This window comes from Lingula anatina, chromosome 2, assembly GCF_051362555.1.
Source record: "Lingula anatina isolate TDL-2025a chromosome 2, LinAna3.0, whole genome shotgun sequence".
NCBI classification, from domain to species: Eukaryota; Metazoa; Brachiopoda; class Lingulata; order Lingulida; family Lingulidae; genus Lingula; species Lingula anatina.
The window spans coordinates 9,131,953-9,146,164 of NC_141768.1; the positions used below are offsets into that span (position 1 = coordinate 9,131,953).

General features: G+C 38.1%; 1 protein-coding gene across 2 annotated transcripts; it reads right to left on the bottom strand.

The window, feature by feature from the left end:
- Positions 1-4,926: 4,926 nt before the first annotated feature.
- Positions 4,927-14,114, bottom strand: LOC106177776 (phytanoyl-CoA dioxygenase domain-containing protein 1-like). Of its 2 annotated transcripts, none has more exons than XM_087004977.1 (10): positions 12,871-14,114; positions 11,856-12,019; positions 10,906-11,023; positions 10,565-10,665; positions 9,809-9,950; positions 9,448-9,542; positions 8,969-9,074; positions 8,674-8,758; positions 7,815-8,007; positions 4,927-7,538 (listed from the first exon to the last, which is right to left on the bottom strand). In XM_087004977.1, exons 2-10 carry the CDS (start codon positions 11,982-11,984, stop codon positions 7,419-7,421), a joined length of 1,089 nt encoding a protein of 362 aa, XP_086861103.1. In that variant the 5' UTR covers positions 11,985-12,019; positions 12,871-14,114; the 3' UTR covers positions 4,927-7,418. The 2 variants fall into 2 exon arrangements, with proteins under 2 accessions (XP_086861103.1, XP_086861102.1); XM_087004976.1 differs by having other exon boundaries at positions 11,856-12,022.
- Between the last annotated feature and the right edge of the window lie 98 nt (positions 14,115-14,212).

Here is a 14,212-nt window from a genome sequence, read left to right on the forward strand (position 1 = left end):
ACTACTGCTCTTGTCTTGTTTGGGTCAGTTTCTACCCCTCGTTCGGAGACTATGTGTCCAAGGTACTCAACCTCTTTTTGAAACAGGGAGCATTTAGATGGTTTGAGTTTAAGTCCTGCTTGTCGTAGGCGCTGAAGGACGGTTTGAAGACGTTCTAGGTGTTGCTCTACTGTACTTCGCAAGATGATGACATCATCCAAGTAAATTAAACAGGTTTTCCAATGGAGGCCCGCCAAGATTAACTCCATGAGCCGTTCAAAGGTCACAGGGGCATTACATAATCCAAATGGCATTACCTTGAACTGGAAAAGACCCTGACGTGTGCAGAATGCCGTCTTGTGCTTGTCTGCTGGACTCATCTCAACTTGATGATAGCCGCTCATGAGGTCTAGTGTGGAGAACCACTTAGCGCCGTACAAAGTGTCTAACGTTTCATCTATACCAGGCAATGGATATGTATCTTTCTGTGTAACATCATTCAGCCGACGGTAATCTATGCAGAACCTGATGGAACCGTCCTTTTTGGTAACCAACACTATCGGTGAAGCCCAGGCACTGCTTGAAGGTTCAACCAAACCTTGGGACAACATCTTCTCTAGTTCATCGTCTGCTTCTTTTACCCGATGTATTGGAATTCTTCTTGCTGGCTGGCGGATTGGATGACTGTTACCAGTGTTTATTGTATGTTTTATCAGTCCAGTTTTCCCAAGATCATTTGAATCCTTTGCAAACACATCGCTATTTTCACGGAGTACTTTGGCTACTTTCTCCGCCTCTGTCGGGTTTACTTTAGTTTTGTCCCATAGAGGTTCCATATGAGCCGGTAAACTTTGGTCAGTAGTCTCAGCATCAGCCTGGTCGACCTGTCCTTCGTTCCCAATGACACTGGCTACGTCGGGTTTTATCAAAGCTGCTACAGTTCCACGTCCAAGTTTAAGAGGATATTCACCCTTATTCATGATGTGCAGGGGAACAGACGTCCCACGGAGATCAACCAACGCATAAGCAACTGACGCGTGTACATTATTCTTCAATCTTGACTCTGTAATACCCTCAGTGAGTGTGGGACCAGATTTATGCAGCTGTCCAGTAATAACCATCTCCGACTTTGGGGGTATAACTGTATCTTCTTTGAATGAGACACGGCAACAACGATAACCATTTCTTTTGGCAGTTATCAGCGGAATTTCCTCCCTATCCCCTTCGCCAATGGTCACAGTTAGTTTTTTCAAATTAATTGTACAGCGTAATTGTCTCAACACGTTCATTCCAAGTATACCTTCCCAAGGTACATCGGCAACAATGACTGGGATATCAAACTTGTGGTTATTTATAGACATGGGGACAGTCGTCTCACCTTTCAAGTCCATGAAGGTACCCATAATTCCCTGTATCTGCTTTGTTGAGGGCCTAACACTTGGTCTTTCTCCTTTCGGAAACTGTAAAAACACACGCTCTGCAATAATTGTAAGATCTGATCCGGTATCCACCAAAAATGAACAATTCCTCCCAAACAAACTTACATGAAGGAATATGGAATCATCTTGTCGAGAGGTCTTACTGTTCTCCACGGCTGGCCAATGCCTCTCTTCTCCAACCGCTGCTAGTTTAACTGATTCGCACTGACTGCCTCTGCTCTTCTAGGTGCTGGTGGGGGTCCAACTTTTACTGGTACGCAATTTCTGGCCACATGTCCAAATCCTCCACAGTTAAAGCACTGGACATTCCTACGGGGTGGAGTGACTGGTTTTACATTCAGTACTTGACATTCTCGGGCAAAGTGTCCCCTCCTACCACAATTAAAACACTGCACTGTCCTAGAGGGCGGTGGCACTTGTTTGGTTCGCAACATTTGAGCTTCTAATAAATCCACTTTGGATGAGATCTTTTCCAAGGAACGAGTTACATCATCCAACACCTTGCTCGTCGGGTGAGATTCGTCAGAAGGGGTAATTGCAGCAGCAGAACGTACCAAATTTAATCTCCGCCCTCTTGCAGTCTCGGCATCTTGGCAAGCTTCCAATTCAATAGCTAACGATTCACAATCATCAATGGTTCTTGGCCGATATCGCATAACATCCAATCTCAAACGGGTATCATCTAACGCGTCTAGAAAATACTCTCGCATAAAAGTGTCCTTCACTTCAGCAGTTTCATTGGTCCAACCCAGGCTAACTAAACGCCTTATTGCCTGAGCTAACTCACTAAGCGTCTCTTTAGGACTCCTTTTCCTCATCCTTGCTTGCACCCTGTAAAATTCGGTTCTGTTTTTGGGGCTGAATCTCCTCTCTAGTGCTGTTGTCAATAGGTCGTAGTTAAAGCGGTGTTCTGGTGGGAGATCGCCCAATACTTGCGCAGCATCTCCTCGTAGGTTGGTTGCCAAATGGCCCATTTTCTCTTCATTACTCCACTGATACACCATGGCACAAATGTCAAATTGAGCTTTATAATCATCCCATGAAGATTTTCCATCAAACGTGCCTAGCTTAATAGACGGGCCTGCTTTTTCCTTGACACGGGTCTGCATACTGGTCGGCATGGGATAAAAGGGGTTAGGAAATTGTTCTGACACATACTCAGGTTTGGCTCTAAGTGTAGACGGTACCCTCTCCCATCCAATCGTTCGGGCTGCCTCCTGGTTCACAAACAGGTTGGGGTTGATGAAATGATCGTCGTCCAGGAATGGATTGGTGTTAACAGTAATAAAGGGATTAGTGTTACAGGAAGTATCAAACTCCAGTCTTCTCCTCGGGTCTGCAAAGAGCGGAGTATCATCCAACACCGGGCTCAAACATGGATTACAACTCCCAAAAGCACTGTCCCATTGTCTTGAGTGGTCGTATATCCTAGTTTCATCTGCCATAATTCTTAGAGGACGTGACAACTTTTGAATCCCACCGCTGCCACCAAATTTGTAGCGGTTTTTGAGTCTAAAGGTAGCGTGCTAATAAAAGTTCAATCCCAAGAAACAGAGTTCTTTTTGTCAATAAACGGTTTTATTTAAATCCAACGAAGTTTGTAAGAAGGCAATAAAAAGTTCAATGTGTCCAGATATAATTTAAATGATACTGATGAAGAGTTTGATATAAATGCATAATCCAGGGTGCTACTAGGTAAAGTCAATAATCCTAGGAGGTGTAGACATCGGTTGACATCGTACTGGTACTGGTGGGCTTCACTTCGGAATTATTCCTGCCGACGGTAACCTAGGGTCCCGTAGCTACGCTGACCCTGTCGGGATAATCTGACCGAGATATCCCTTAACGTTGGTGCCCCCGGCCAACGTATTGCTTGTCCTAATCGACCTCCTGCCTAAGGTCTGCCTACTCTACACGGGAGATATTTCCCTCGTCATTGGTGCCCCAGCCAACGTAACTCAGGCCTTCGTTGCTACGCAAAGCCTGTCGGGAGAATCTGACGGAGATTTTCCCTGTCGTTGGTACTCCTGCCAACGTATCACTCTTCCTAACTAACCAACAATCAACCGCCCCAGTGAACCTGCCAGAGAAAGTAGAAACTTTCTCAATCGGAGCCTCGAGCGTAGCCTTGTCCCATCAGATTCGACCAACCGCCCCAGTGAACCTGCCAGAGGGAGTAGAAACTCCCTCAATCGGTACCTCGAACGAGTAGTATCCTCTGTGTCTCTTCCGTGGTATCTTCACCCAGCATGAGGTGGGCTCTGTGTCAGGAGATAATTTTATCGTTCTCACCTATGAAAGGGGAAGGGGTATAGGTAAGCTTGTAAAGACGTGATTAGCACCAGAATGTTACTTCTGTACCGCAAGGTCGTCCTGCTCATGTTGTATAACTCGCCAGAATTATTGGCCACAGTGCTGACGAGGGTAATGGTTCCAGTCACATGAATCAATAAATTGTTACAAACGCCGAAATATTTACCGGACGCTCCCATGGGGGTCTTTATAGCCCATAATGATAGGAATTACTTTGATAACGATTGTTAAAAATTTGTTTCATTACAATATTTTGCACTTACATAATATAGTAAATTTTAAAATTTCATTGTGACATTCAGTTAAAACAGCAACTCATGGCAAAATAGTTAATGCTCAGTGCTTGCAAATAACATGAACATGAGCAAAAATTTTCATCAGCTTGGTGGTTGAATCATAAATGAAAATTATCAAACACAAGCTGAAAAACTTTTATACCAATAGCTATAACGGCCATTCTGGATGTAGGCCTTCATCAGACTGATGTGAGTAGATGTTGTTTCTCACTGACTGCTAGGCCTACTGACTGATCACTCACATCAGTCTAACAAAGATCTACATCCTTGTTGGCCATTTATGAACATGAGCAGGAGTGTATGACTAATATCTGACCGCATCTTTGGTTGTTTAGTATATACCAAGTATACACGGTACATCAATCAGTTGTGTGGGATTCTATATACGTGTGATCATATTTAACAATTACTGCTAAAAGTGAATAAAGATTTGTATGCACTATGGCACTATGGCATGCAGAAAATTTTGTTCCTGAACTCAGATGTGCTAAATCTGCAAAGACCTGTCTCGTGGGCACAGACAAATTTTAAAATAAACTTTGTTGCCTTGAACTATATTAAAGATGTTGTGTTTGATATGGTAACCACTCAATTCTTGTTTCATGTACAATTTCCTAAATGCGTTTTAGTTACTTTGAATTATCACTCTCCCTTGTCCAATCAAAATTAAAGTTGCAAAAATAAAAGTATTATTATTATTTTTATTATTATTGACATTCCTAGCAAATAATTTTTTATTGGCCAGAGACGCATCAATCACAAAGGCTGCTTGAATAGAGGTAGGGTGGAGAATGAACATACGTACAGTAGAGACAGCAGTGTACCTTAATATATAGGGTGGCAATTTCATCCAACAGTACAAAATTCTTTTCATATCATGATTTATTAAAACGTCAGTCCCAACTAGAGGATCAGAGAGGCGATGCCGCCTCCGAATATTGTACCACCAGCTGGAGCAAGCGCATTTGTATAGACCCCCACATACACAAAATAAGGGACACAGCCACCAGTCTTTTGCTTGACAAGCTGTAAAAATGCAATCAAGAATTTTCAAAATATGCAAAAAAAAATATATAACTTAAAATGGTACAATCAAAGTTAAGTTCATCAAAAGGTAGGTCAAAGGTCAATTTCACAGTAAGATTGCCAGTATATGACTTCCTATTCAAGTTCAATAGTAACAATGGACCTATCTCTGCCAGGTTAGGAGTTAAAAGAGAAAGAAATTAGCAGAGTTCAGTTCATGGTGAAAAGTAGGTCAAAGGTCAATTTTAAGCTCACATTTAGATTGCTAGTATATGACTTCCTATTCAACTTCAATAGTAACTTTGGACCTATCTCTGCCAGTTTGGGAGATAAAAGGGAAGCAAAATTTGCAAAGTTCAGTTCATGGTGAAAAGTAGGTCAAAGGACAATTTCAAGGTCACGTTAAGATTGCCAGTTTATGACTTCCTATTAAAGTTCAATAGTACCTATGGACCTATCTCTGCCAGTTTTGGAGATAAAAGGGAAGCAAAATTTGCAAAGATCAGTTCATGGTGAAAAGTAGGTCAAAGGTCAATTTCAAGGTCACATTTAGATTGCCAGTGTATGACTTCCTATCAACGTTCAATAGTAACTATGGACCTATCTCTGCCAGATTTGGAGATAAAAGGGCAGCAAAATTTGCAAAGTTCAGTTCATGGTGAAAAGTAGGTCAAAGGTCAATTTCAAGGTCACATTTGGATTGCCAGTATATGACTTCCCATTCAAGTTCAATAGTAACTATGGACCTATCTCTGCCAGTTTTGGAGATAAAAGGGACGCAAAATTTACAAAGTTCAGTTCATGGTGAAAAGTAGGTCAAAGGTCAATTTTAAGCTCACATGTAGATTGCCAGTATATGACTTCCTATTCAAGTTCAATAGTAGCTATGGACCTATCTCTGCCAGTTTTGGAGATAAAAGGGAAACAAAATTTGCAAAGTTCAGTTCATGGTGAAAAGTAGGTCAAAGGTCAATTTTAAGGTCACATTCAGATTGCCAGTATATGACTTCCTATTCAAGTTCAATAGTAACTATGGACCTATCTCTGCCAGTTTTGGAGATAAAAGGGACGCAAAATTTACAAAGTTCAGTTCATGGTGAAAAGTAGGCCAAAGGTCAATTTTAAGGTCACATTTAGATTGCCAGTATATGACTTCCTTTTCAACTTCAATAGTAACTATGGACCTATCTCTGCCAGTTTTGGAGATATAAGGGACTAAATGGTATAATTTTGGAGTTACCATAGTGTGCCATAAATTTCCTACAGAAAAAAATTAATTAAGATAAAGAAAAGGTCATTTTGGTCAAAATTCTTGAAATGGGAGGTGCTTTGAAGTTCCAGATGTTCAAATTTGATGAAATAATGTCATTTTTGACCACAAGTTGTCTGCTTTGCCAAGCCCGCACATTTTGCTTTCACCACCAGTATATGACTTTTTGATAAAGCGTAACTCGAAAACCGTATGGAATACAAAAAAACGGAGACCACCTCCAGTGTTGGGCTTTACATGCTCTACAAAATGCAAAAAAGAATGGGTGTCTAGCATTAACGGTTCCCGAATTAGAGACAATTTTCAGTTTTGATATCTTATGGCCGCTACTCCCGTGAAAATGCACCGATTGACCCCAAATTCACGGAGATGAAAGATGACCCGAAGGGTAACACTTTCCATTAATATTATTAGTTAAGTCTGTGTGGTGTCTGAATAAGAGCGCAAAAAAATTTTTATTCGGCAAAAATTTTGTTTTTTTGAAAATTTTGGCCCGTTTGACCTTGAAATAAAGGTCAAAGGTCAAATCCAAGGGCATATTTGAAATCTACACATATGACTTTTGGAAAGCTGTCTGTAGAAATTTTTCCCATAATTCCTTCCGTAGGGGAGATAATTAGCATTTAATTTTGCCATTTTTGGACAAGGGTGCATTGCAATGAGTGCCACACCTAGACCCCAATACCGACAAAGCCCAAATTTTACGTGGAACGAGTTGAGATTATAGGTGACCTAAATCCAAGAGATGGGTTTGGAGGCCCTTACCGTCTAGGAGGAGAAGCGGTAACGGTGACTTGGCGGCGGAGCCGCAGGAGCCGGCGGAGCTGCAGGAGCCGGCGGAGCCGCAGGAGCCGGCGGAGCCGGCGGAACATACGGGTCGGGACTAAAACCATGAGTACCGCCAGCGCCTACGCTGGTGGTACAATTAAATTTTACCAAGCAAAGTCAAGTTTTATAGTGATTTTTGTTTGTCCAAATTAACAAGTGGATGTTCAACTTATTGACAATACTTTGTGTGAAAACTAACTTTGCAGTTATTCAGTTTGTATTGCATACTCCTGGCACTGAAACATATTGTTCATTATTTGACTGCCTCTAAGGATTGACTGTGCTGTCTGCTCCAGCAAAATATGCATCTGTGTGTTTGTTATGGTGAACAATTTCCCATTTTTTCATCCATGGTCCGGAAAGTGTTGAATCAAACTCATCAACATCCTATGCACAAATATAAATACATCTTTAATAAAGACTATTAAAATGAATATGTGGAACTGGAAAAATATGTTGAAAGAAAAAAATGTGTATATTTAAAAGTGTAAAAAAAAAAAAAAAGACATGCATCAGTTTTAATCACACTTCTGAAAATGTGTTATAAGACTATTCCTAGATAATGGTTTCATAATTTTCAATAAAATAATAAAGGAAACTTTAAACAATAAGTTCCTTCGGAAGGAGCTGTCATAAAATAATAAAATTTGGCAGTGGGTATACCTTTCCAAGTATTTTCTCCTGTGATGCAGTCCTGTCTACCTTGGTAAAAGCGTCCCAGTCAACTTTTAGGTTTGGGTCTTTAGAAGAACGTAAAAGAACCCCTTCTTTGAGTCCCCACAATCCAACTGGGTCTGTCGGTTTAGACCATCGCAAGTCCAGGCTCCATCGAATGACATTTGAGTAGTTGCTCAAGCTGAAAAACAGCATAACATACATAAAACATCCTGGAAGTTAAAACATAATGAAGGTTATCAATACTGAAAACCAAATTAATTAAGCTATACCTTATTTAAATATAGACAGGTATATTTAGAAACAACATATTAATTCAATCACATCATCTAATGTTTGACAGACACAAAATGAATAATGATACAAAAAGGTGCACTATTTTTGTGTGTCACCTAAAGCTATTTTTTGTAAACTGAAACATGGAAAATATGGAACTTTTAAATCAAGATATGTTTCTCAAAATGTTTGGGCGTTTCCAAAATTTCTTCTCTGGTTGCATTTGGCATTTTCAGAATTTTTGGTTGGAACTAACCACTTTTATTATTGGGAAATGGTTCACTGTAGAAAAATTATTCCTTGGAAATGTTTGGGTCAACCATCCTAACAATACACAGCCTGTATATGACTCCGTTCACATGAAAAATCTATTTTCTAAAAATCTATTTTCTATTCGCGGTATCTTGTGATCACTCCGAGCGCAGCCGAGAATCAATTACAGCTTTGGAAGTAACTGGCTCACGCTGCCAGTAATTACGCCGCAGGGTAGTCGGGGCACAGACCATGATCACAAGATACTGCGAATAGAAAATAGATTTTTCATGTGAACGAAGCCTTTGTTTAAACCAACCTTCTGTGAGGTAAAAGATTATTAAAGAAGAGGAAGCCTCCATAAGGAATAGGACAGGTCATGATGTCTTCTTCCATATTGGCTCCTGGGAATAAAAGAGACCCTTTTAGTCATTTCCTGTTACATTAATTTTTTCTCTATCACTCTGTAACTGATGAGGGCAATTCTACTCTCATATTTTAGTACATGTTAAAAGATATGCTTACACACAACATATTTAATCTACACAGCCTTCCTTACATATGAATTATAAAAACAAATCTTGCACTTGCTTTTTTATCCACAATATACTTACCAAGGGTTTTTACCATCTCTTCTTCTTCCAGCATCACATACCAGGTTGGTCCAGCACAGCAGGTGTGGGTGGCTAAACGACCAGACCTGTGGGCTTTCTTAACCAACTGAATTCAAGGGGATACAAGTTATAAAACTAAGGCATACATTTTAAAAACAGTGGTGTATCTCTCAAACACCCCTTTTGTGAGGTAAAATCATGTAGGTGTAAAAACAAAGGTGAAAGGGTCAAAATGAAAAAAAAAAAAAAGTCCACAGTAAAATTAACACATTGTCTCTCTACATTTCTAGCTTTAATTTCTTAGCTGGAAGTGTCTTTGGTCACGTAAACCGCATAATAAGCCCCATCACTGTAGAAAATATTTTGCAATGTACAATACTTCCAAGATAACCAAAAGACTTGCCAATAAGGTAATATCAAGCAACATTTCATGAGATTTGGGGGAGAGTGGGTTCTTTAAATAGTGAAGATATATGTACCTGTAGACATCCATTGTTTTCATTGGCATCCAGCAGTGGTATCCAGGCTGTTGGAATCATAATCTTATGGGCATCATTGTCCATATATGCTGCATCTAGAAAATAGCAAAACTATAAATAAAAAACATTTACCCACAATATTTATTGGACAGTATTAAAAACTTAATATCGAGAGCTATGCAAACATGGAAAATGTGTCCACTTTATCGTCAAGATATCAGGATAATTTGAGAGGTTCATGTGATTTTGCGATAATATTTTATGATCGTAATAAAATCAATCCTAATACTACTCCTCTATTTAAAATAAAAAATATAGACATTTGCCAAGCCAAAAGATTATTTCCATGTAAAAATGATACCTTGGTGCCAGGGAACCACAGTCTGTTCATTTTTGGGTGTTTTGGTGCGCAGATTCCATACAGGGTGCCCCATGATGTCAGGTCCAATAATTTGTTCCACAACATTCAACAGTCTCTCATTAGACAGCAAGTTCTTGAAAGCCTTGAGAAACAAGGGAGAATTATTATTTTGGATATTAAGTAAATGATCACCTTCTATTTTCAGAGGTATATGTTTGGAAAACTTTAGTTCTTTAATTGAAGGGATAATAACTCTTCGTATGAGATCTATATTTCACAATAAAAACATTGTGAATAACTCATAGAAATATAATATATTCTGTTTTACCACAAAAACGGCAGTTATAGCTATTTTTTCTGATATCTGAGCTTGTCTTTAGACCACGTGACCTCCATTGATGGCTATACTCTGTTAATATCTCTTAAGAGATTTTAACAAAAAACCAACCTTTTTAGAAAAAAACCAGGGACTAACTTTGAATGTAAAAATGGATTCATTAACCATTGGTAAGTATGGGAAAATTGTTGTTTACTCCAGGAAAATTCATTTTTTGGCCAAAACGAAAAGTTATTATCCCTTTAACTTTCAATGAATAAGAAAATTGAATTCCCTGCTCTTCAATATATATGTATGGGATTGTACATATAATGAGATTGAAAAACTCTTGTCATATTCATAAAGATGTACATTTAAAAAATATATAGCCCAATCATAAGATAATATTAATGATCCATTAGAATAAATGTCAAAATTACCATTGGCATTTTCCCAGATTTATGTAGCACTACACTGGCCCCAGGAAAGTCTTTTTCTATCTTTGTTAATCTTTCAAAGAAACCACTGTCTTTGTATAACTCTGAAATAAACCCCTAGTGTTGGTGTCATATGCCATGGCCAGTCCAGGTTCGTATACCATGTTGCTGTCGTGTGGAAAATTATTCAAGCAACTGTTTAATTAGTGTATTAATTGAATTAATAGTGTGAATAAATAGACTATGTTTTGATATTAAGTTTTTTAGAAAGCAAGACAATTTTCTTTAAAAATGCCAGAACACTTTATTCATCAAATAATTCACTTGTGGAACTATTCCCTCACTTCTTATTTTCCCAGCATCATACAGTCTCTGGGCAAATTCATCTACCAGACTGTTTACACCCTCTCTCACAGGGTCTAGTTCCTCTGGGCTGAAGAAGTCTTCCACTATTACATAACCCTGGAACATATGCAGATGTTATATCATAAATCAATGTACAGACTGAGTATATGAAAAGTTTATAAAACTCTGTATGGGTAAGTAGATCTTAAAATATAAATTACAATGGATACACTTGCATTATACATGAAACAGTAAGTCTACTAAATATATATACTCAGTAACCAACATCAGACAGGTGCAGTAAAAAAAAAAAAAAAGCACTCAGAGAGCGCAGACCTCTGCCAAGACAGCAAAGTCTCCACCCAATGCCGTTTCACCCCTAAGTTTTCATTCTATAATGATTTAGTTTTTTTATTTTCGATTTTTGATTGATAATGATCCTGATGACCACCAAAAACTAATCATCTGTTCCTTGGCCCACTTCTGACAGTTTCTGAAAATTTCATCAAAATCGGTCCATAACTTTTTCTGAAATGTTGCTAACAGACGGACAGAGAGACAGACAGACAAACTAACGGAACCAAAAACATAACCTCCTTGGTGGAGGTAATAAAAAAAAGTAATAATAACTTGGAGATTTCCATCACCTCAGCCATAATAAATTTTAATGAACTGTAGGGCACATTAGATATGATATTTTCAAATGTGTATCCACATGTGCATTACATTTACTCTAAAAAATCATGGAAAATTTACTAAGGACTACAATACTTAAATATGGAAAATAAACATCTTTATTTTAAATAAATGTGCTAAATACACATAATTAGTTGATATATATTGTTTAAACTAGAGCAAAGATTTTACTTAAAAAAGTTATAACAATATGATGACATACAATAGAAGAGTAGTGAAGATTTATAAAAGCATAAGTGAAGGTTTTATGTACCTCTTCAAAGAACTGCTTGATTTGCTTGTCACTCAGTTGTCCAGGTTTCTTCTCCTTGACTGGGGGTGGTATGGTGCAAAACAGTTCTGGATAAGCCTCTGAGATGTTTGCTGGTGCAATGTTGGACATATTGGCTGCGGTCTGTATATTATAACCAGCTGTTACTGCTGGATAAAAAAAAGATCAAACTCAGAACATCAGTACTTTACTAACTAATTAATTGTAACATTTTTCCTCCCAAAACACTCAAATACACAATGCATACACAATTAAGTGATTGCACGTACTATTAGGACCAATGCTAAACCTCTTAGTTGTTCAATGTAAATGACTTTCATTTCCATTTTTGTCCTTCAAAGACTTGAATTTACATGTATAAGCTTCCTCACCTCAAACCATCTCTAAAAGCCTCCTACACTGTAGGGAATATTTTGCAATGTACAATACTTCCAAGATAGCCAAAACTCTTGCCAATAGGCTTAATTTCAAACATCAAGCTATATTTCATGGGATTTGGAGGGGGTGGGGTCAGAAATAAATTATGACAAACTAAAGCTAGCGAGTGCAGCATGACAACAAATTAAATACGACAGAAAATATACTTTTACACATATATTTTTCTGGGTGTTTTTACTTAATTTTAGCTGAATTACTGTCTTGACAATAGTATGAATTCCTCATGGCTTGTGTATCACTTTTGTATTGCTTTTCAAGACATCATGTACAAGCCATCACTCTAAAAATACCATGCTTGTGCTATCAAAGCAAGATATTTCCAAGTGTTTTCACTTAATTTTGGCTGAATTACAGTCTATTGCACAACAGTATGAATTAGTCATGGTTTGTGTATAACTTTTGCATTGCTTTTAAACCCTTTACATACAAACCAGCACTCTAAAAATATCATGCTCATGTTATCTAAACAAGCAGGTACTTTGAGAGATTCTTAAAAAAAATAGAATTGTTTTGGTATATTTCTTGTGGTATACCGACGATATCTTGTGGAATTACTCACAATAGATTTCTTGCCTATGACCTTGGTTTCTCTCTTCACCTAGTTACCCCAGACAGTTAAAGTGCAAGCTTGCGCTAAAAAGATGACCTACATACTACACCAGCTGCAAGAAATATCCAGGCCTCATGAAATCCTGTCAGTGTTACATTCCTTGTATCTTATTTACTCTAGAGATTACATTCAATTATCAACTTCAGCTGAGGTCAAGATGTTTTGCAGACAACAGAGTATGCGACCCCAACTTTCCTTGAGCAAAATATACTGAAACAAAACATAAACCCATGAATCCAAACTACTGAATGAAAATATACTAACTTACATGAAGTGTACTCAAATTTATGTATTATTTGTGTATTGATTAGTTTGTTTTGCTCAAATCAACTGGTAAACTTTCATTTGGCCTCCCAGTGAGTATACACTCTTCTTTAGGGGAAAACGGGGCTTGTTAGACTCCGGGGTAAGTTGCCTCCCCCCCCCCCCCCCCCCATCAAGTCTCTTTAATAAAGTTACTTAAAGATGCTAAATTATTTCATTGGGACTCACTGCAGACGCTTTCTTTGCACTATTGGATACGGTCACGTTATCAATTCTTATACCCCATAGTTACTTTGTCATAAATTGATGGGGGCCCAACTTACCCCCGGTCTCCCCTAGTACATTTCCACCAAGTTGGGTAGTGGACGGACTTGTGACCCCCCCCGCTGTGCTCTTGATGAAATTGCTCTGGAATTGATTTAAAATTGACTGTAACACCCATAAACTAATGTTTAATTATAAGGAATATATACTGTTATTGACATTATACTTTTTTTCCTCTGGCATTTATATTTTAGTTCAGTATAAATGCACTTTGTATAAAGATTCCTTATTTAAATGGGTTTATCCAAGAAAACCTTAAGTCTTGAGATTGTATAAATCAAAGCAAAATTTCACAGGATTTGGAGAAGCATGCAGTCGGAAACAATATCATATATGTATACAACAACAGAAAAAACTTAAGAGTACAGGTTTTTAACTAAAAAATGGAATTTTTTTGCACAATAATAGACAAAATATTAAACCATAAAAAAGGGCCCAGTGATATTAGCCTGCAGAACATTCAAACAAAATTTGAAAAATCATAGGAGTCCATACTTTGCCAATATATAAATGGGCAAATAAAAACATGCAAATACATCATCAATCTAGTAACCTTGCTTTTTCTATAGTCCATTTGCTTCATTCAGGGGCGGATTTAGGCCGTCTTCTGGGTCTTCCGGAAGACGGTCAGATTTTCAAGTTTACATTGACGGGTATCTAATGTTTTCTGTCGGAAGACGGTCAAAATAGAGGATAGATAAAC